This window comes from Bombina bombina, chromosome 1 (assembly GCF_027579735.1).
Source record: "Bombina bombina isolate aBomBom1 chromosome 1, aBomBom1.pri, whole genome shotgun sequence".
Taxonomy (NCBI): Eukaryota; Metazoa; Chordata; class Amphibia; order Anura; family Bombinatoridae; genus Bombina; species Bombina bombina.
In genome coordinates this window covers 74,088,981-74,113,719 of record NC_069499.1, presented here as the reverse complement: position 1 = coordinate 74,113,719, position 24,739 = coordinate 74,088,981, and the positions used below count along the sequence as shown (strand labels likewise).

General features: G+C 39.8%; 1 protein-coding gene across 2 annotated transcripts in view; it reads right to left on the bottom strand.

Annotated features, from left to right (window-relative positions):
• The window catches only part of WARS1 (tryptophanyl-tRNA synthetase 1), a gene marked incomplete in the record, with an annotated part of 157,837 nt that overhangs the window by 125,576 nt on the left and 7,522 nt on the right, over positions 1-24,739 (bottom strand). For both annotated transcript variants that reach the window (XM_053697450.1, XM_053697451.1), the window contains 1 exon segment: positions 306-517. In XM_053697450.1, coding sequence (XP_053553425.1) covers positions 306-419 — 114 coding nt within the window.

The window sequence follows — 24,739 nt, the reverse complement described above, 5'->3', positions numbered from 1 at the left end:
ATACCCAATAACGTGATTGTCTCATTAAATAGAAACCTATAACTATTTTGTTCTACTCTGTCGGATTGTTTATGGCTAAAACAGAATAAATGACAATAAAAAATAAAATAACCTTACAAATTTAGTATAGCAAACATCATGCCTTTGTGTATGTTCTCCCATTTATTAACTTACATTTAAAAACCTGCTCTTTATTTCTAACTGAATAATGCGATTTTACTATTTCACTAGTCTGTTGAAACAAATCTTTGCAAATTTTAAATTTTGGAAAGAACAAAACAAAAAACAAACATAGCGATAAATACCTTTTGTGCTTTTTCTGTCTTCAGCACTCGCACTTTTTCGCCTTGTGTTGTTACTTTATTAAACAGCTCTAATGGAGTGAGAGGCTTAGAACTGCAGTTTTCCTGCTCTGCCATGATTAATCTCGTCAGTGGAATGTATCGTCTTTATTGTTCCCCAACAACTCAGCCAGCTAGATTATATTGATCAGGAACATACATACGCACGGTTTTATCTATATTAAAGAAAATATAGTAACTTTGGTAAAATTTCTCAGTTTGCACTAATCTGCATTTATAAAGATGTCACTATAAGGGGTGGTGTATGTATGTATGTATGTATGTATATATATATATATATATATATATATATATATATATATATATATATATACACACACACACATATAAAATTATTTATTTTCATTCAGCAATTGCAATATACTTTTTATCGTTATGAAAAATTCCTCTTAAGTTTTGACATCCATTTCTAGATTTAAAGTGTAAGAGGCAAGTGGAACAAAAAAAAAATAATAATAATAATAATTAAGTTTTAGTGCTTCTATACAAGTAAATAAAGGTACTAACAATAACAATAGTCCTTGACTTTTAATTTACATTAACGCCACTTAAAAAATTATTTTATCTAACAAGAAGACATTTTACTAGTACAATGTAAACTAGCTTATAATCTTTGCTTTCAATTACCATACAGTATATTAAAAAAAAGGGAAATGTGGCTGTTACATACCATATATATATATATATATATACACACACACATATACATACTGTATATATACTCATACACACATATACATACACACACAAACATATATATGAAATATATTTAGCACATTTATTTACAAAATAAATCAACAAATGAAAGCTCCAGAATACAAGGAAGCCACATTATTTTTATTTATATATAAAATGCACACAAGCTGAACACAATACAATGAACTCACTATAGTAGTTCACTTAAAGGGACAGTGTACACCAAATTTGATATAACTGCATGTAATAGACATCTAGTGTACAATGTCCCTTTAAAGGGTCTGTTCTAATGCATATCTTATGGCTTTAGCAATTTATACATTTTGAAAGTAAAATCATCAATAAGCTCACTAAGTCTTCCACTAGACATCTGACCCCTAGTCATTGGTATCTACATGAACTGCAATACATACTGACATCTACTGACTGGGAGTATCAGCACCTAACCCTGCTGGTCTCACTTTATGCAGCAACAAGTTATTAGAGGAGACTGATTTACCTCCTCAAAACTCCCTGATCTAAATGGGACTGCAACAGCTGACATGCATTCCTCTCGAGCAATAACACTGTGTAATTAATGTCTGTGTCGGGTGATCACAAGGAAATGCAGAAAAACTGGTGTTGTGCACGATGGGACTGTGTGAGTTGACAGGGCTGACAAGTCCTTAGGAATATGCACTCTAACCTCAGATAAAAATCATCCACCAGGGCAATTCCTAAGTAATATCAGATCAGGCTCGCATCTTCTGGACTTTTAAAATGTAAAAGTTATTTATTATGTGACATTTTGAGGCAATATTCCTGTTCCTCAGACAAATAGATCACAACAAACAAAAATACAAAGCAAAAAAAAGTATATAAATGTGATAACCCCCCCCATTGGTGGAATCGCACAAGCAGTCGTCACAGCAACCACCAACAACACTGTGAACAGTACATGTGTAAACTGGAACAGTTCTTAAATGTACACAAAATAAAACAATGAAATCACTCTCATAAGTACACATAAAGGGCAAGATTACAAGTGGAGTGCTAAATTATCGCACGCCTGCAAACGGGCAAATTTGCCTGTCTGCGGACACGAGATAATTAGCCAGCCATTACAAGTGGCTGGTTGTTGCTACAGGTAGCAATTAGTGCTCAGAAAATTAGCCAGAGATTAAGAATAATCTGGTTAATTTTCTAAAAATGCCCTAAAAATAGAGGGCATTATGGTTTTTTAAATAAAAAAATATATATATATATATTTTTTTAAATATAAAAAACAACTGCAGCAGTTTTGGGGCTTTACAGTTGGCGGTCTATGGGAACTGTGTGTTCCCTGTAAATATATATGCTTATACACATAAATATCAAACTGCTGCCATCGCTGCGCTACTTACCCCCTTCGCTGCGCTTAAGTTTTGTGCTGTTTTTGATGTTTACATGTAGTGACTGTTGTTAAATATGTATATTGAGTGACAGTTGCTATTACAATGGCTTGGGTCACTTTTGCGTTTTGGCTGAAAAAGCAGCATTATGGCTCTTTTTCACTAACGCTGCTATTACGAGTCTTGCAGGTATTTCTGTACCACACACTTTTTTGGCCGTAACGCAACGTAACTACCGCATCTTTCAAAAAGTCCTTTTTCCAATGGGACTTCCATAGCGCAGGTATTACGAGTTTGCCTTTCCGGCCAAAAAGTGAGCGGTACAGCCTATAACTACAAGATCTGTACCGCCATCTGAAAGTCAGTAGTTATGGGTTTTAAACTACAAATCTGTATCATAAAACTCATAACTAAAGTGCTAAAAAGTACACTAACACCCATAAACGACCTATTAACCCCTAAACCGAGGCCCTGCCGCATCGCAAACACTAAAATAAAATTAACCCCTAATATGCCGCTCCGGACATCGCCGCCACTATAATAAACATATTAACCCCTAAACTGCCGTACTCCCGCATCGCAAACACTAGTTAAATATTAACCCCTAATCTGCTGTCCCTAACACCACTGCAAACAAAATTACTGTTATTAACCCCTAATCTGTTGCCCCCAAAATCGCCGCCACTATACAAGTTATTAACCCCTAAACCTAACCCTAACAACCACTAACTTGAATGTAATTAAAATAAATCTAAATAAAACCTACTATTAATAACTAAATAATTCCTACTTAATACTAAATACTTACCTGTAAAATAAACCCTAAGCTAGCTACAATATAACTAATAGTTACATTGTATCTAGCTTAGGTTTTATTTTTATTTTACAGGCAAGTTTGTATTTATTTTAACTAGGTAGAATAGTTAGTAAATAGTTATTAACTATTTACTAACTAGCTAGTTAAAATAAATACAAACTTACCTGTAAAATAAAACCTAACCTGTCTTACACTAACACCTACACTACAATTAAATCAATTACATTAAATACAATTAACTAAATTACAAAAAAAACCCACTAAATTACACAAAATAAAAAATAAATTATCAAATATTTAAACTAATTACACCTAATCTAATAGCCCTATCAAAATAAAAAGCCCCCCCCCCCAAATAAAAAAAAACCCTAGCCTAACCCTAAACTGAACTACCAATAGCCCTTAAAAGGGCCTTTTGCAAGGCATTGCCCCAAAGAAATCAGCTCTTTTACCTGGAAAAAAATAAATACAAACAACCCCCAAAAGTAAAACCCACCACCCACACAACCAAACCCCCCAAATAAAAACCTATCTAAAAAACCTAAGCTCCCCATTGTCATGAAAAGGACATTTGTATGGGCATTTCCCTTAAAAGGGCATTTAGCTCTTTTTCCTTGCCCAAACCCTAATATAAAAATAAAACCCACCCAATAAACCCTTAAAAAAAAAAACTAACACTAACCCCCGAAGATCCACTTACAGTTTTTGAAGACCGGACATCCATCCTCATCCAAGCGGCAAGAAGTCTTCATCCAAGCCGGCAGAATTCTTCATCCAAGCCGGCAGAATTCTTCATCCAAGCCGGCCGACTGCATCTTCTATCTTCATCCATCCGGCGCGGAGCGGCTCCATCTTCAAGACATCCGGCGCAGAGCATCCTCTTCTTCCGACGGCTCTTCTCGAATGAAGGTTCTTTTAAGCGACGTCATCCAAGATGGTGTCCCTTGAATTCCGATTGGCTGATAGAATTCTATCATCCATTAAAGGTAAAAAAATCCTATTCAATCAGCCAATAGGATTGAGCTTACATTCTATTGGCTGTTCCAATCAGCCAATAGAATGGGAGCTCAACCCTATTGGCTGATTGGATCAGCCAATAGGATTTTTTACCCTTTAATTCCGATTGGCTGATAGAATGCGAGCTGATTGGATCAGCCAATAGGATTGAAGCTCAATCCAATTGGCTGATAGCATCAGCCAATAGGATTTTTTACCCTTTAATTCCGATTGGCTGATAGAATGCTATCAGCCAATCGGAATTCAAGAGACGCCATCTTGGATGACGTCACTTAAAGTTACCTTCATTCGAGAAGAGTCGTCTGAAGAAGAGCAAGGAGCCGCTCCACACTGGATGGATGAAGATAGAAGATGCCGTCTGGATGAAGATAGAAGATGCCGTCTGGATGAAGACTTCGGCCCGCTTGGATGAAGACTTCTGCCGTTTCGTTGAGGATGGATGTCCGGTCTTCAAAAACTGTAAGTGGATCTTCGGGGGTTAGTGTTAGGTTTTTTTTTAAGGGTTTATTGGGTGGTTGTTTTTTTTTTTAGATTAGGGTTTGGGCAAGGAAAAATAGCTAAATGCCCCTTTAAGGGCAATGCCCATAAAAATGCCCTTTTCAGGGCAATGGGGAGCTTAGGTTTTTTAGATAGGTTTTCATTTGGGGGGTTTGGCTGTGTGGGTGGTGGTTTTTACTGTTGGGGGGTTGTTTTAATTTTTTTTTTACAGGTAAAAGAGCTGATTTCCTTGGGGCAATGCCCCGCAAAAGGCCCTTTTAAGGGCTATTGGTAATTAAGTTTAGGCTAGGGTTTTTTTTAAATTTTGGAGGGGCTTTTCTATTTTGATAGGGCTACTAAATTAAGTGTAATTAGTTTAAATATTTGATAATTTATTTTTTATTTTGTGTAATGTAGTGTTTGTTTTTTTTGTAATTTAGTTAATTGTATTTAATAAATGTAATTTATTTAATTTGTATTATTATGTAATGTTAATAACTATTTACTAACTAGTCTATTTAGTTAAAATAAATACAAAACTTAGCACTTAGTTATATTGTAGCTAGCTTAGGGTTTATTTTACAGGTAAGTATTTAGTTTTAAATATAAAATTATTTAGGTATTAATTGTAATTTTTATTTAGATTATTTTAATTATATTAAAGTTAGTGGGTGTTAGGGGTTAATAACTGTAATGTAGGTGGTGGCGGCGACATTGGTAGGCAGATTAGGGGTTAATAAATGTAGGTAGGTGGCGATCTTGGGGGGGCATATTAGGGGTTAATAAGTGTAGGTAGGTAGCGACGACATTGGGGGCGGCAGATTAGGGGTTAATAAGTGTAATGTAGGTTGCGGCGATGTTAAGGGAGGCAGATTAGAGGTTAATAACTAATGTAGGTGTCGACGATGTCAGGGGCGGCAGATTAGGGGTTAATAAGTGTAATATAGGTGGCAGCGGTTGACGGAAGATTAGGGGTGTTTAGACTCGGGGTTTATGTTAAGGTGTTAGTTGTAAACATAACTTTTCTTTCCCCATAGGAATCAATGGGGGCTGCGTTACGGAGGTTTACACTCCTTTATTGCAGGAGTAAGGCTTTTTTTCAGCCGGCTCTCCCCATTGACGTCTATGGGGAAATCGTGCACGAGCATGTAAAACCAGCTCACAGCAGCGCTGGTATTGGAGTGCGGTATGGAGCTCAATTTTGCTCAACACTCACTTATTGCCTGCTAACGCTGGGTTTTTGCAAACCTGTAATATCAGCGCTATAGGGAGGTGAGCAGTGACAATAACTTGCAAGTTAGCACCACACCGCTCATAATGCAAAACTCGTAATCTAGCCGAAAAAAATGACACCGGTATCAAAATGTACTAACACTGGTTCAATGTATACACGTTACAAATCACACTGCTCTCTTTATATATAAAAAACTCTAGTGTTAAATCCTTTCAGTTTTAATTCACAAAAACACTGTGTGTCCAAAGTTATTAAGATTAGTCAACGATAAATAACTCCCAGCCAGTTACATGGCACAATATTTCTTGTGTATTTTGTTTTTAAGAAATAATTATTACCGGAACAAACTGATTTATTTCAAAAGGTACCTTACACGTCTTCACCGGCCTGATTATTCCTCTGAACTTCGATCTCCGTCACTGATCACGTGACGTGACCCAGTCACATCCAATTAGTGAGCACTTTCGGATGCTTCAATGTTTCCCAGAGGCAGAATTTATTTTTATTTTCTGCGAAGAGATTATATATATATATATATATATATATATATATATATATATATATATATATATATATATATATATATATATTTATTATAGACGTGCAGTCACTAGAGGCAAGTGAGGAAGCACCTCACCTGTCATATGGCCAAAAATATATTTATTTTTTATTTTTTAAAAGTATGATTTTTTTTTCAAGTTACATGTTGCCCAATGGAGAGGCACAAAGAGGTCTGCTGCCCTCCCTATTATGCAACATGCTTATTCCTTTGGGATATGGGCCAGCAAGAGCTGCGCCACCCATTGGTGGACGGTGGTTCTAGCTCATCATGCGGCCCATAAGTGCCCATTTGAGGCTGCTGTATTAGGGGCCTCTTTGGGGCCATCCCAGGGAAGCCAATCAACTTATTTGCAGCCGGTGCAACTGTCAGCTCTGCAAAAAGGAGGAGCCGAGCACTTCACCTGGCTGCCGCGGCCATTCTTACCCAGTCGACAGGCCAGGACAGTTATGTGATTTTGTCATTGTGATGGCATGGGGTAAGTCAGTGGAATCTGTGAACTTCAGCACTCTACAGTGTGTTTATCCAGATGAAGATCATGACACTATTGATTATTCTAATGCTGCAGCAGAAACTAAATTTATATGTGTATGATATAAATTCAGTTTCTGCAGCAGCATTAGAATAATCAAAAGCGTCATGATCTTCATCTGGATAAACACACTGTAGAGGCAGCTACATTTGCATAGGTTTTTTTTGCAAGCAGATAAGTTAGGAGCAATGTTTTGGGCCAGGACACTATATATACCCCATGTGGATTTTGATAAACCTCCCACAGAAAGCTGCACAATCTGAAATCCCCTCCCCCTTCTTTCTGCCTGAGAGCCGTGCTGACTCGGAACTCAGAACGGCAAGGATTTAAACACAAAGATCAGAGGTAAGAGGAGCCAGAGGTTATCGGTTTATGATGATTTTAGTGAAGTCTGTGTTTAAATCGTTCTGCTGTGAGACCCTCAGCACGGATGACATCTGCTTCTCTTATGTGCTGGCCTGGGCAAGTGCTGTCAGTCTCCCTCTCTGCAGCTTACACAATTGCTCGGGTTATTTAACCAATTTGCTCCTACAGGTTATGAGCAAATTTAAATGAAAGGCAATATTTGTTTGTAAAATGTACAGCTTCCTAATCATAAGGTACACATGAACACCTTCCACAAATGCCACACACACACACATATATATATATATATATATATATATATATATATATATATATATATATATATATATATATATATATATATATATATATATATCTATAGCAAGTAACTGTTCCTGTGTTGTTTTTTATTTACAGAGCATTTATATTTTAACTTTTGCATTTAGTTATTTTAACTGCCCTGAAACTAGTCTCTTAAACTGCTCAAACATATTTTGTTTAGCTTTATTCCTTCTTTTTAACCACTGCATGGAAAACAAATGGGGAAACTCACTTAAAGGGCCATTATACACATTTTTTCTTTGCATAAATGTTTTGTAGATGATCTATTTATATAGCCCATAAAGTTGCTGTTTTTTTAAAATGTATAGTTTTGCTTATTTTTAAATAGCATTGCTCTGATTTTCAAACTCCTAACCAAGCCCCAAAGTTTTATGAGAATGCCGTCAGCTACCTACTCCAGCTTGCTGTTGTTTGTGTAAAGGGTCTTTTCATATGCAAAAGAAGGGGGAGGGGGGAGTGTCTTATTTCCCACTTGCAGTGGGCTTTCCAGCTACTTTTTCAACAGAGCTAAACTGAGAGCTTCTAAGTAAGTTTTTAAACAGTTTTATACTGGATTTTTATATCGGTATCTGTGCATCTTATTCTTTATAGTAGTGTCTATTACATGCAGTTATATGAAAATCTCAAAAGATAAATTTAAAAAAACATAATTGTTTATTTTTTGTTTAAAACTCTTCTGTTATGGTGTAAAATAAAAGAAAGCTAACATTTCCTGGTTTCTTGAGATATATACCAAGAAACCAGAAAATGTGTTTTATCTTAGACTTTTACAATAGTATGATACACCTCCTTGCTTCCTATACATAAAATCAGAAATGTGTGAGACAGGCTTTTAATAATCAAAGACTGTGTAATGTGTTAATATTATGTGCACAGTAACTGCCTACATAATGTCAACACATTATGCAGTCATTATTAAAAACCTGTCTCACAAATAATTGAACTTTATGTGGCACAGTTTAATCATCCCCAAATGCATCCCTCCCTTTTCCTCTTCCTCCCTCCCTCTCCTTGTCCTTCCTCCTCCTCATTTACTTTGGAAAACCCATTAAAAAAATTGTTATGTTACACCCTGACCAGCACAATTGTAAAGCACAAAACCTAAATACACCTATATATACACATTCCTTTTATATACTCCCTCTCCCCCTCCCTCTCTATCCCACCTCTCTCTCTAACCCTCCCCCTCTCTCTCTAACCCTCCCCCCCTCTCTCTCTAACCCTCCCCCCCTCTCTCTCTAACCCTCCCCCCCTCTCTCTCTAACCCTCCCCCCCTCTCTCTCTAACCCTCCCCCCCTCTCTCTAACCCTCCCTCTCTCTGAGCCTCCCTCTCTCGGAGCCTCCCTCTCTCGGAGCCTCCCTCTCTCGGAGCCTCCCTCTCTCTCTCTCTCTCTCTGAGCCTCCCTCTCTCTCTGAGCCTCCCTCTCTCTCGGAGCCTCCCTCTCTCTCGGAGCCTCCCTCTCTCTCGGAGCCTCCCTCTCTCTCGGAGCCTCCCTCTCTCTCGGAGCCTCCCTCTCTCTCGGAGCCTCCCTCTCTCTCGGAGCCTCCCTCTCTCTCTCTCGGAGCCTCCCTCTCTCTCTCTCGGAGCCTCCCTCTCTCTCTCTCGGAGCCTCCCTCTCTCTCTCTCGGAGCCTCCCTCTCTCTCGGAGCCTCCCTCTCTCTCGGAGCCTCCCTCTCTCTCGGAGCCTCCCTCTCTCTCGGAGCCTCCCTCTCTCTCGGAGCCTCCCTCTCTCTCGGAGCCTCCCTCTCTCTCGGAGCCTCCCTCTCTCTCTCTCGGCCCCTCCCTCTCTCTCTCTCGGAGCCTCCCTCTCTCTCTCTCGGAGCCTCCCTCTCTCTCTCTCGGAGCCTCCCTCTCTCTCTCTCGGAGCCTCCCTCTCTCTCTCTCGGAGCCTCCCTCTCTCTCTCTAACCCTCCCTCTCTCTCTCTAACCCTCTCCCTCTCTCTCTAACCCTCTCCCTCTCTCTCTAACCCTCCCTCTCTCTCTAACCCTCCCTCTCTCTCTAACCCTCCCTCTCTCTCTAACCCTCCCTCTCTCTCTAACCCTCCCCCTCTCTCTAACCCTCCCCCTCTCTCTAACCCTCCCCCTCTCTCTAACCCTCCCCCTCTCTCTAACCCTCCCCCTCTCTCTAACCCTCCCCCTCTCTCTAACCCTCCCCCTCTCTCTAACCCTCCCCCTCTCTCTAACCCTCCCTCTCTCTCTAACCCTCCCTCTCTCTCTAACCCTCCCTCTCTCTCTAACCCTCCCTCTCTCTCTAACCCTCCCTCTCTCTCTAACCCTCCCTCTCTCTCTAACCCTCCCTCTCTCTCTAACCCTCCCTCTCTCTCTAACCCTCCCTCTCTCTCTAACCCTCCCTCTCTCTCTAACCCTCCCTCTCTCTCTAACCCTCCCTCTCTCTCTAACCCTCCCTCTCTCTCTAACCCTCCCTCTCTCTCTAACCCTCCCTCTCTCTCTAACCCTCTCTCTCTCTCTAACCCTCCCTCTCTCTAACCCTCCCTCTCTCTAACCCTCCCTCTCCAACCCTCCCTCTCCAACCCTCCCTCTCTAACCCTCCCCCTCTAACCCTCCCCCTCTAACCCTCCCTCTCTAACCCTCCCCCTCTAACCCTCCCTCTCTCTCTATCCCTCCCTCTCTCTAACCCTCCCTCCCTCTCTAACCCTCCCTCTCCCTCTCTAACCCTCCCTCTCCCACCCTCCCTCTCTAACCCTCCCCCTCTAACCCTCCCTCTCTCTCTCTAACCCTCCCTCTCTAACCCTCCCCCTCTCTCTCTAACCCTCCCCCTCTCTCTCTAACCCTCCCTCTCTCTCTCTAACCCTCCCTCTCTCTCTCTAACCCTCCCTCTCTCTCTCTAACCCTCCCTCTCTCTCTCTAACCCTCCCTCTCTCTCTCTAACCCTCCCTCTCTCTCTCTCTCTAACCCTCCCTCTCTCTCTCTCTAACCCTCCCTCTCTCTCTCTCTAACCCTCCCTCTCTCTCTCTCTAACCCTCCCTCTCTCTCTCTAACCCTCCCTCTCTCTCTCTAACCCTCCCTCTCTCTCTCTCTAACCTTCCCTCTCTCTCTCTAACCTTCCCTCTCTAACCCTCCCCCTCTAACCCTCCCTCTCTCTCTCTCTAACCCTCCCCCTCTCTCTCTAACCCTCCCCCTCTCTCTCTCTAACCCTCCCCCTCTCTCTCTCTAACCCTCCCCCTCTCTCTCTCTAACCCTCCCCCTCTCTCTCTCTAACCCTCCCCCTCTCTCTCTCTAACCCTCCCCCTCTCTCTCTCTAACCCTCCCCCTCTCTCTCTAACCCTCCCTCTCTCTCTCTAACCCTCCCTCTCTCTCTCTAACCCTCCCTCTCTCTCTCTAACCCTCCCTCTCTCTCTCTCTAACCCTCCCTCTCTCTCTCTCTAACCCTCCCTCTCTCTCTCTCTAACCCTCCCTCTCTCTCTCTCTAACCCTCCCTCTCTCTCTCTCTAACCCTCCCTCTCTCTCTCTAACCCTCCCTCTCTCTCTCTAACCCTCCCTCTCTCTCTCTCTAACCCTCCCTCTCTCTCTCTAACCCTCCCTCTCTCTCTAACCCTCCCTCTCTCTCTAACCCTCCCTCTCTCTCTAACCCTCCCTCTCTCTCTAACCCTCCCTCTCTCTCTAACCCTCCCTCTCTCTCTAACCCTCCCTCTCTCTCTAACCCTCCCTCTCTCTCTAACCCTCCCTCTCTCTCTAACCCTCCCTCTCTCTCTAACCCTCCCTCTCTCTCTAACCCTCCCTCTCTCTCTAACCCTCCCTCTCTCTCTAACCCTCCCTCTCTCTCTAACCCTCCCTCTCTCTCTAACCCTCTCTCTCTCTCTAACCCTCTCTCTCTCTCTAACCCTCTCTCTCTCTCTAACCCTCTCTCTCTCTCTCTCCCTCCCTCTCTCTCTCTAACCCTCCCTCTCTCTCTCTCTCTCTAACCCTCCCTCTCTCTCTCTCTAACCCTCCCTCTCTCTCTCTCTAACCCTCCCTCTCTCTCTCTCTAACCCTCCCTCTCTCTCTCTCTAACCCTCCCTCTCTCTCTCTCTAACCCTCCCTCTCTCTCTCTAACCCTCCCTCTCTCTCTCTCTCTAACCCTCCCTCTCTCTCTCTCTCTAACCCTCCCTCTCTCTCTCTCTCTAACCCTCCCTCTCTCTCTCTCTAACCCTCCCTCTCTCTCTCTCTAACCCTCCCTCTCTCTCTCTCTAACCCTCCCTCTCTCTCTCTAACCCTCCCTCTCTCTCTCTCTAACCCTCCCTCTCTCTCTCTCTAACCCTCCCTCTCTCTCTCTCTAACCCTCCCTCTCTCTCTCTCTAACCCTCCCTCTCTCTCTCTCTAACCCTCCCTCTCTCTCTCTCTCTAACCCTCCCTCTCTCTCTCTCTCTAACCCTCCCTCTCTCTCTCTCTAACCCTCCCTCTCTCTCTCTCTAACCCTCCCTCTCTCTCTCTAACCCTCCCTCTCTCTCTAACCCTCCCTCTCTCTCTCTAACCCTCCCTCTCTCTCTCTAACCCTCCCTCTCTCTCTCTAACCCTCCCTCTCTCTCTCTAACCCTCCCTCTCTCTCTCTAACCCTTCCTCTCTCTCTCTAACCCTTCCTCTCTCTCTCTAACCCTCCCTCTCTCTCTAACCCTTCCTCTCTCTCTAACCCTCCCTTTATATATGTTCTGCTCGGGAGTATCATAGCTAGCGCCTCACCAACCTGTGATCTCACCACACGCTTACTGGAGGAAAACTCATTCTGAACCTGACTTCATATACTATAAGTTTATTCTTCGTTCATACACTTCTGCCCTTCACTTAGCCAAGCAAATCTACTTCTCTTATATCTACTCTATCCTCAAACCCTAAACGACTCTTCTCCACCTTTAACTCTCTCCTCTACCCTCCTGCTCCACCCTCCATCTGTCTTTAGTGCTCAAGACCTGGCAGACTACTTTTTAAACAAAACACGCACTATCCGAAGCAACATCCCAACACTAACCTGCAATATTCCATCAACAGGCCCAGTTACTCCTTCTGCCACCCTTTGCAGCTTCCATCCAGCCACGGAGAATGAAGTTTCTTCCTTACTACCTTCCTCATGCCTCACTACCTGCCCGCTCGACCCTATCCCTTCCCATCTAATATCCTCCATATCTTCCACCCTCACTCCTGCTCTTACCCACATCTTCAACCTATCTATCTCTCTCGGCTCATTCCCATCTTCTTTCAAACACGCAAAAGTCACTCCCATACTCAAAAAACCCTCCCTCGACCCAAATTCTCCTGATTCCACCAACATCAAAACTCCTTGAAAAACTAGTTTACAATCGCCTAACCCACTTCCTGTCCACCAGCTCCTTGCTTGACCCCCTGTAATCCGTATTCTGCCCCAAACACTCAACTGAGACTGCCCTTACCAAGGTTACTAATAATCTTCTCTCTGCTAAAAATATTGGCCACTACTCTATACTCATCTTGACCTCTCAGCTGCCTTCGACACAGTTGACCACCCCCTCCTCCTACAGACCCTTAGCTCTTTTGGCCTCTGTGACACTGCTCTTTCCTGGATCCACTCTTATCTTTCTCACAGGTCTTTTTCTGTGTCATTTGCCGGCGACGACTCCTCTTCAATGCCTCTGTCTGTGTGAGTACCTCAAGAAGCTGTTCTGGGTCCTCTACATTTATATTTCTTCGCTGGGTAAACTTATCAACAGTTATGGCTTCAAATATCACCTCTATGCTGATGACACCCATATCTACCTCTCCACCCCTGCTCTCTCTCCCTCTGTCCTTTCTCATGTCAGCGACTGCTTATCTGGTATTTCTTCCGGGATGGCCTCTCACAACCTAAAGATTAAGCTCTACGCTGACTTGTGACTTCTCTATCCCTGTTGACGGCATCACCATTCCCCCAGCGCCCCAAGTCCGCTGCCTCTGAGTTACACTTGACTCAAATCTACACTTCGCCCCCCCATATCCAATTGCTTTCTACATCCTGTCACAACCGACCTTTTCTGTGCGCTAACACCACAAAGCAAATAATCCACTCCCTTGTTATTTCCCAACTTGACTACTGCAATAACCTACTTACTGGCCTTCCTCTTTCCGGTCTCTCCCCCCTTCAATCCATCCTAAATGCCTCTGCCAGGCTGATCCACATTTTCAGTCGCTCTGTATCTGCTGGACCTCTCTGCGAGTCCCTTCATTGGCTCCCAATTCACAGCAGAATTAAATTCAAAATTCTCACCCTTGCATACAAAGCGCTCACCAACACCGCTCCCTGTACCTATCCTCTCTAATCAACAAGTATACTCCAGCCCGCCCACTAAGAACCAACAATGACCTGCTCCTTGCATCTGCGACTATCACCTCTTCTCATGCTAGACTGCAGGACTTCTGTCATGCAGCACCTACCCTCTAGAACACTCTCCCTTGTGTTGTCAGGTTTTCCCTAATCTTTCTTCCTTTAAATGCTCTCTGAAGACTTTTCTGTTCAGAGGAGTCTACTACCCAACTCAAAATTTCTCTTACCTAACAACATTTCCCTCATCTAACTCTGCATTAACATCTTTCTCAATCTTGCAGTCCTCACCTCCTGTTTCTTAACCTCCTACCCTTCTAGATTGTAAGTTCCCACGGGAATAGGGCCCTCAATTCCTCCTGTATGCGTTTGTAAATTTTGTCCTGTCTTTTAGAAGTTTTATTTAAATGAACTGTATCCATGGACAGCACTGCGGAATATGATGGCGCTTCATAAATAAAGTATAATAATAATATATACATACACACACACAAACAATATACACATATACATACACACACACATATATATATATATATATATATATATATATATATATACACACACATTTATTAAAGAAAAAAAAATCTGGCTCCTAGTATTTTGGTTGGCTCCTAGACTTAAAATAAATTTGTTAAGCCCTGACTTACCTTTTCTGCTATGTGCTATTACCCTGTACCACACTGGAGTTCAGGAAGGGGGAGGAAATTGAAGAGAGGAACGTAGTAAATATTTACATTGAAAGAGAATGTAACAGTGACACCAGCAGGCAGAAATTAAAAGTGCAGGCAAACATATTTTCTGCAGAAATGGTAAATTTTCTGCATTGAGATCGCACAATGTTCTGCCTTCGGGTTTGCAACACATATCAGCTGTTATCTTTGGCTTGGTGTCATGATTAGATCTTGACAAAGGCTGTATAGCCGAAACGCGTAGATGATCTGATTGGGTTGAGGCTACTGGCAGAATTACGTGGGCCACGAGAGGAGGAGGAGGTAGAAGAAAAACTACCAATTGTGACACCTGGCCAGAGAGGTTTTTAAAATCTGTATCTATACAAAGGCTACAAATAGAGAACCAGTATACCCTTACAAAGATAACTGCTGATATCAGTTGCAAATGCAACACAAACATTGAAGGAGCCGAATGTGCTAACTGATTGGATGTGACTCGATCATGTGATCGGTGGCGGAGAGCGAGATTCAAACGCACACCGAGTTCAGACGAACGAGCTGGCCGGTGAAGACGTGTAAGGTACCTTTGAAATAAAGCAGTTTGTTACAGTAATAACTATTTCTTAAAAACAGCAAAATACATAAGAAATATTGTGCCATAAAACTGACTGGGACTAGTTTGCTGTTCTGTTTGTCTGATGAAGGGCATATCTCCCTGCAATGTTACATAAGCCACTTTTACATTTTTTTTCTCTCAATTAAAATGGGCAAAATGAAATTGTTATTCAATATAGAAATGGGCTGCAGCATTCCGCTATTTTTGGCGCCAAATTTATTAGTGTAAATACGCAACACTCAAATGTCTGGATTTGCATAGATATATGCGTGTTGCTCTTTTAAATTAAAAAATAAATAAATAGCCGAATGGTACAGCCCACATACATCTTTGGCATTTGTTTCCATAATGAATCACGATTATTTTCCCATGCCTAACATGCATACTTATAAAGTATTTATGTAAGGGTTTGCTTTTGTATATTACTTTGAAACTATGCAAGAATGTCAGGTTCTATGTCGTAATTATGGTCATTGTAAAAGTATCAGAGTATAATCCATATACCACACGATTACTAAATATGTAATTCCACATGTGGTTTATGCGCTAAAGTGTCCATGTAAGTTATTATACGTTAGTGAAACTACTCAAGAGGTAAAGGATTGCTTTGTCTAACACAGATTTAATATCAGGAATCTAAGGTTACAACATTTACCAGAACCCTCACATTTTGTAGAAAAGGGTTATCAAGTCAGCCAACTTACATTTAAAAATAAAGAATGGGTGGGAACTTTACACAATAGAAAAGGGAATAGGACTTTCGTTTAAACGTTTATCCTCACTGTGAGGATTATGTTTTTAAATGTAGTGATAAATCTAGCATTAAGGGGGTTTAGTGAATATTTAGTAATAGAGCAATTTAATTGTGGTAAAGAAAGTTGTTTTAGGTACACTAGTTGTTGTTGTTGCAGTACACATTTCAGCAGTAATGAATGCAAGGTCCGCCCCCAGACCTCTCTTCCGAATACCCAAGTCTTAAATTCTCAAACCCCATACAGCGTTTTTAATTACCACAAAATGTTATTGTTTTCCTGCTGCTCTTTCCCCAATACACAGTGAAGGTCATGGTATCAGCTGAAAAATAACATCTCATTTTACTGAACAGAACTCTGCACTTTTCCCATGGAATCAAGCAGCTGTGACAACATCTTGCAGTGCCAGTCAGCTTCAATTAAGAACCTGAATCTATTTAGTACAAGTAGATACTAAGAACCCTGCTGAGATTATCTAAGCAGTCTTGTCAGTGCTGAGAGATCCCTCAAATAGTTTTAGAAAGACACATTTTTAGCTTAAAGGGACATAATACTCATATGCTAAATTACTTGAAACTAATGCAGTATAACTGTAAAAAGCTGACAGGAAAATATCACCTGAGCATCTCTATGTAAAAAAGGAAGATATTTTACCTCACAATCTCCTCAGCTCAGCAGAGTAAGTTCTGTGTAAAAAGTTATACTCAGCTGCTCCCAGCTCCAGGTAAAAAAAAAAAAAATGAAGAAATGAACAGCAGCCAATCAGCATCAGCAGTGCTGAGGTCATGAACTCTTACTGTGATCTCATGAGATTTGACTTAACTCTCATGAGATTTCATAGTAAGTTTCCTTTACCTGATTGGTGAAATAATATGAGAGTTCACGAGGCTCATCCTTTCAGCTGTCCCGGGACAGACATACTAATATGCTGCTTAGAAATCCTTTACAATGGGATGTGGCTACTGAGGAACTTTGTTTTGAGGTAAAATATCTTTCTTTTTTACATAGATATGTTCAGGTGATATTTTCTAGTCAGCTTTTTACAGCTATACTGCATCACTTTCAAGTGTTTAAACATTTGGGTATTATAGCCCTTTAAGAACTGTTTATCGGGCCATACAGAGTCCTGAATGTGGAGCGACACAAATTGCAAAATAATTCTCAAAAAAGCCAACGATTTTGCACAATTTCTCTACATGCCAGAAAAGTTTTTGATCAGGTCATAAGTCATATTTCCTTCATATTGCATAAGAATATGCAAATACTTCTACTGTCAGAGGGTACACAGGATATATCAATTAGTTATTTAATATTGTATGCACAATTAAAAAAATCAACAGCAGTTCAGGGATTCATCCCTTGAAATGCCTTGTGGAATCAATGACCATGGTCTTCTTTGATGTGGCCGTTAAGGGACAGATGTAAATGACCGTGTGTTTGTAGCTAACCAATCAATGTATAGAATGTTGCAGGATCCGAGCATACTATGATGGCGACACTCTAGCCTCTGTGAACAAGCACACTATTCTGATGGGTTTTACATCAAAAGCAGGCAAAGTATATAATACAAAATATATTGCAATATTGTTTTATTTAACTTAATAAAAAAAGAGAGGTTAATGTCTCTAATATATTATGGGAAAATAAAGATATGTCATATAAGCTTAGTGATTAATAGATAGATCTGAAGACTTCAGACCCTGCAAACAGTCCTCTACAGAAGATGACATATACATCACTGTGAGATAATGAAATTGGTTAAAGGGACACTGAACCCAAAATTTTTCATTGGTGATTCAGATAGAGCATGCAATTTTAAGCAACTTTCTAATTTACTCCTATTATCAAATTTTCTTCATTCTCTTGGTATCTTTATTTGAAATGCAAGAATGTAAGTTTAGATGCCGGCCCATTTTTGGTGAACAACCTGGGTTGTTCTTGCTGATTGGTGGATAAATTCATCCACCAATAAAAAAGTGCTGTCCACAGTTCTGAAGAAAAATAAAAAAGCTTAGATGCCTTCTTTTTCAAGGAAAGATAGCAAGAGAATAAAGAAAAATTGATAATAGGAGTAAATTAGAAAGTTGCTTAAAGTGAAGGTCAATTTTTCTTATTCACAAGACTTAATGTCTAAACTAATGGTAAAATATTCCTTTACACATAAACAGTATTTATATTATACCTCCGTTTTCCCTATACGCTCCGCACCATCAACACTTCCTTATTCTTATCGGATGACGTAGCTTTGTTGGTTAGAAGTGGACTACGCTCGTGCACCCGTGATAGATTTGAACTGCGCATGCGTATCCTCAGATCGATGGCGCATGCGTTCCAGTAAGTGCCGTAACTATGCTGGATCTGCCATATATATATATTAGCGATGTCTATTATATAAAATGTGCAACTTTAATATTTAAACACCTTTCTATTGTAGAAAAAAACAGTTCTATCGATTTTCAAAACTGTCATAATATGGTGCTGGATCGTGCAAATATTCTTGACCGCGGTAGCTTTTTAGCAAAGAAGGAATATTAGAATTAAAAAAATTATACCCAGATTCTTGAATAATAGTTTAAAGCAATTGTAATATACATTAATAAGTATGTGAGATGCGCTGCGCTGTCATAATTGCCTGTTATTATTTTTTGAAGCGGTTTTGCTATACTCCAAGAGAGAGCGATGCTGTTGAATCAATGTAACTATGGATAGGAGAACTGACAACTCATGCGCGTTACATGAACGAACATGCCGATGATGATGCGCTGTTTGTATAAAACGCATGCGCATAGGGTGGCGATGACGAAAGAGAAAAGGGGCTGGACGCCATGGGGGTAAAATACCGATAGGAGCGAAAATATGTCAATCACTGAAGACACTATGGCGGGCGGATTGTACAGCATAAACGGAGCGGGTCAAACAAGAAAAAAATAAAACTTATTATTGTCTTTTCATATATTTTGATGAATGAACATCATATTGATTTTTGCTGATAGATTGAAAAATTATATCCAGAACGCCAGACTTGACCTTCACTTTAAAATTACATGCTCTATCTGAATCACGAAAGAAAAAATTTGGGTTCAGTGTCCCTTTAACTTTAGGGACATTACAAAACGTAAACCTAAGTGAGCTCAGGACCAGCAATGCACTACTCAGAGCTAGATGGTGTTTGGTGGCTTCAAGTCATTGGCTCACCAGATGTATTCAGGTAACATTGCTGCTCCTGAGGATTACTCTTAAAGAAAGGATACCAAGAGAACAAAGCAAATTTGATAATAGAATTTGAAAGTTATTTTACCCCTTAACGACCGAGGACGTGTCAGGCATGTCCTACAAAAAACTACCCTTAACGACCAAGGACGTGCCTGGCACGTCCTCTGGGATTTGAAGTGCTGGAAGCGACCGTGATCACTTGCAGGGTATTGTAGTGATGCCTCGATATTGAGGCATCACTGCAATACCCTTTTCAAACCACTGATGCAGAGAGGGCATCACTACATCCCTGTATCGGCCACTGATGGTGCCGATCCTTGATGGGTGAGAGCAGAAGCAGGGAGGCGGATGGGCGGGCCATCAATGGTTGTATGCGGTTCCTGTGCACAGTGATGTGTGCGTGTTAACTCGCGACTGCGGCGGGGTGGATGGGGGAGGGGGTGTGTGCATGCGCCCAGCTCATTTACATAGAAATTCATGAATGTATATGAAGGAGGGAGAGGGAATAAGGGAGAAATAATAAATATTGTCCAAGGGATCTGGGGGAAGGGTGGGTAGGGTATTAAGGGGGGGGGGGGCAGCTACACTACATAAAATACTTTATTTTGAATATAAAAATAAAAAACAAACATATTTTTGTGCAAACTGGGTGCTGGCAGACACCTGCCAGTACCCAAGATGGCGGAAAGTAGATAGAGGGGGGAAGCTGTATGGGGGGGGGAATCCAACAATGCAGAATCAATTAAATTAGTACTGGCAGACTTTCTGCCAGTACTTAAGATAGCGGGGACAAATGTGGGGTTGGGAAGGGAGCTGTTAGGGAGGGATAAGGGGGTGGGGTGTGTCAGGTGGGAGGCTTATCTCTATACTAAAGCTAAAATTAACCCTACAAACTCCTTCACTGCTGGGCATAATACAAGTGTGGTGTGCAGCAGCATTTAGTGTTCTTCTAATTCAAAAAGCAACGCCAAAGCCATATATGTCTGCTATTTCTGATAAAAGGGGATCCCAGAGAAGTATTTACAACCATTTGTGCCATGATTGCACTAACTGATTGTAAATAATTTCAGTGAGAAACCTAAAATTACAAAAAAAAGTTAGCAATTTTTCTTTTTATTTGATCGCATTTGGCGGTGAAATGGTGGCATGAAATATACCAAAATTGGCCTAGATCAATACTTGGGTTGTCTACAAAAAAAATAATAAAATAATAAAATATATATATATATATATATATATATATATATATATATATACAGGTAGCCCTCAGTTTACCCTGGTGTTAATTTCCAGAAGGAATGGTTGTAAATCGAAACTGTTGAAATTGAAACCCAGTTTATAATGCAAGTCAATGGGAAGTGAGGGAGATAGGTTCCAGGCCCCTCTCAAAATTGTCATAAGTAACACCAAATACATTATTTTTAAACTTTGAAATTAAGACATTAAATGCTAAACAGCATTATAAACCTAATAAAATAACCACACAACACAGAATATATAATTAAACTAAGTTAAATGAACAAAAACATTTGCTAAACAGCATTATAAACCTAATAAAATAATCACACAACACAGACTTCACTTGCATTTTTCTGCAAACAGTTCTTTCTATGCATTCCAATCTGGACTGATTTATAGACAGGAAGATCTTGTAGAAGAAGAATAGAAAGAGGGCGCCACAATAGCGTGATATCGTCTGGAATGCAGGTACAGATATATGTAGATATTATGCTTACCAGATGGTGTGGCACTGTGCTGTGACCAGTGCAAGAGAGCAGGCTAGCACTTAACAGTGGCTAGTACACTGTAGGAGCCAGGCTCCAAAGGCACTTGTTCTAGTTGAAACTTGGTATCTATCTCCTGCTATCTGGACTTCAGGTTCTGCAGAGGAGTGATCTTATGTGTGTTGTTCAATAGGCATATATGAACCACAACACAGACAACTTCAAATAAAAAAATTTGACTTTTATTTTATGACGCGTTTCTCAACCTGCAAGGGTTGTTTCATCAGATAAAAAGTGAATGTCATCCTTAACAATTGTTGGCAATTTATACACATTTGTTTAAAAAGAGGAAGTTGTCATCAGAAATGTAATCCAATAGAAAAACATTGGTGTGCATTCAGCTGTGGAACCAGCACAGGAACCCAGCTGTTACAATTTAAAAAATTGGACTGATTTGCAAGGTTGTACATATGTGAGAATCTAAACTTTAACCTTTTAATTGCAAAATGAAAATGAGTGAAAATAAAACAATCTTGTCACTTTGTATTTACTGCCATTTGTTACATATATAACTTCACTGAATTGTTTGTTATCACAGATGCTATTCTTATGCATTTGAAAAATAGTATATTTAGTTAATAAATGTTGACAGATAAAATATGTGTGCATTGGAAGTGAAGTAATTCATAATCCAATTCTGAATGAAAGACAGAGTTTTGAACCTGTTGTTTGTATTTAAGTCTATGGTAAATGTTAGAATAGAAAGTGTGTATGTGAGAGGTATAATAGTTTGTGATCAAAGTCTGAATGGGAAACTAAGTTTTGAACCTGTTGTTTGCATTTGAACATGTGAAAATTGTTGAATTCTTATAAAAGATGGATACTTGTATGAAATGTCACTTTGTTTACTTTAATAGTTATTATATAAACACATATTGATTTGTGTGGTATACATTATTCTTTGTATATTTGGCAAGGAAGAAGATGGATGTGTGTATGTCAAAAATAAAAATAAAAATAAATGTATGACAGAATATACATGTAAAAATTAAAATGAAAAATGTCAGAAAAGATGAAAAAAAGTGATGTAAAAAATGATGATAGGTTGAATGATCAGAATCCAAATGGGAATCTGATCATCCAAATATAAGAATTAAAAATTGTATTGGAAATAGCTATTTGTGTAGCCCCAAAGTGATTAGTTGTAGTGGATTGGTGCATGAAATGTTTTGGTGTAATGAAAATTCTGAATCTAAAAGATAAATATCTTTGTACATCAGGAAACCTATACACAAAATAAATTGTTCAAATGAACAAAGAATTGGAGTGCATGTGTATCCATACACACATAATTATAAGAAAAAAACCATTCTCCTTGTGTGAATAAACTGTGTGTATGTGTTTGTATATATACCCATGTGTATGTTTGTGTGGGTACATAGAGTGTGTATGTGTATGTGTGTATGTGTGCTGTATGTATATGTGTGTGTACATACACATGGGTATATATACAAACACATACACACAGTTTATTCACACAAGGAGAATGGTTTTTTTCCTATAATTATGTGTGTATGGATACACATGCACTCCAATTCTTTGTTCATTTGAACAATTTATTTTGTGTATAGGTTTCCTGATGTACAAAGATATTTATCTTTTAGATTCAGAATTTTCATTACACCAAAACATTTCATGCACCAATCCACTACAACTAATCACTTTGGGGCTACACAAATAGCTATTTCCAATACAATTTTTAATTCTTATATTTGGATGATCAGATTCCCATTTGGATTCTGATCATTCAACCTATCATCATTTTTTACATCACTTTTTTTCATCTTTTCTGACATTTTTCATTTTAATTTTTACATGTATATTCTGTCATACATTTATTTTTATTTTTATTTTTATTTTTGACATACACACATCCATCTTCTTCCTTGCCAAATATACAAAGAATAATGTATACCACACAAATCAATATGTGTTTATATAATAACTATTAAAGTAAACAAAGTGACATTTCATACAAGTATCCATCTTTTATAAGAATTCAACAATTTTCACATGTTCAAATGCAAACAACAGGTTCAAAACTTAGTTTCCCATTCAGACTTTGATCACAAACTATTATACCTCTCACATACACACTTTCTATTCTAACATTTACCATAGACTTAAATACAAACAACAGGTTCAAAACTCTGTCTTTCATTCAGAATTGGATTATGAATTACTTCACTTCCAATGCACACATATTTTATCTGTCAACATTTATTAACTAAATATACTATTTTTCAAATGCATAAGAATAGCATCTGTGATAACAAACAATTCAGTGAAGTTATATATGTAACAAATGGCAGTAAATACAAAGTGACAAGATTGTTTTATTTTCACTCATTTTCATTTTGCAATTAAAAGGTTAAAGTTTAGATTCTCACATATGTACAACCTTGCAAATCAGTCCAATTTTTTAAATTGTAACAGCTGGGTTCCTGTGCTGGTTCCACAGCTGAATGCACACCAATGTTTTTCTATTGGATTACATTTCTGATGACAACTTCCTCTTTTTAAACAAATGTGTATAAATTGCCAACAATTGTTAAGGATGACATTCACTTTTTATCTGATGAAACAACCCTTGCAGGTTGAGAAACGCGTCATAAAATAAAAGTCAAATTTTTTTATTTGAAGTTGTCTGTGTTGTGGTTCATATATGCCTATTGAACAACACACATAAGATCACTCCTCTGCAGAACCTGAAGTCCAGATAGCAGGAGATAGATACCAAGTTTCAACTAGAACAAGTGCCTTTGGAGCCTGGCTCCTACAGTGTACTAGCCACTGTTAAGTGCTAGCCTGCTCTCTTGCACTGGTCACAGCACAGTGCCACACCATCTGGTAAGCATAATATCTACATATATCTGTACCTGCATTCCAGACGATATCACGCTATTGTGGCGCCCTCTTTCTATTCTTCTTCTACAGTTGTTCCATACTCTCTGGGATCAAGAGGAGCAGCCTGATTCATCACCATCTCTTTCAAGAGGACATCTTTATCCCCTATTTACCACCACTATATGGACAATAAACAGGACTAATACGGTAGACCTGATCTACTATATCCAAAGTATAATATCTAGTTTTAAAATTGTATATTGTTTTCCATTACTAACATCAGCGCTCTTTAATATCCCTTTAATGGGATATTTTTACCAGGAAGATCTTGTACCTTTGAAATCTGCTCGATAGCTCAGCTCTGGTTAAACTGATTAATTTCAGCTTGCTTGGCTTTGCTGCAACACAAGCGGACAGCTCCACCTACTGGCTATTTTAATAAATGCACTGCTTCTCAATAGCAGTCACATGACTGTGAAAAAAAGGTTGTTATTCTTAAAAGGTGTAAATTGAACCGTTGTAAAACGAGTGTAGCAGGAAAGTGCACTCTCACTTAAACGTCAACTACCAGGGTGCTAGTGAATGGTCATAAACAGCATACAAAAGAGACTTGCACTCACTGGATTTTTCAAAAGCATTTTACTGTGACCGTGTACACACGGTCACAGTAAATTTGCTTTTGAAAAATCCAGATATCAGTGTTCCAATGTAACTAGCGCTAATTTTTTTGGAGAAAAAATGGTTTGGAAATAGCAAAGTGCTACTTGTACTTATTGCCCTATAACTTGCAAAAAAAGGCAAAGAATATGTAAACATTGGGTATTTCTAAACTCAGG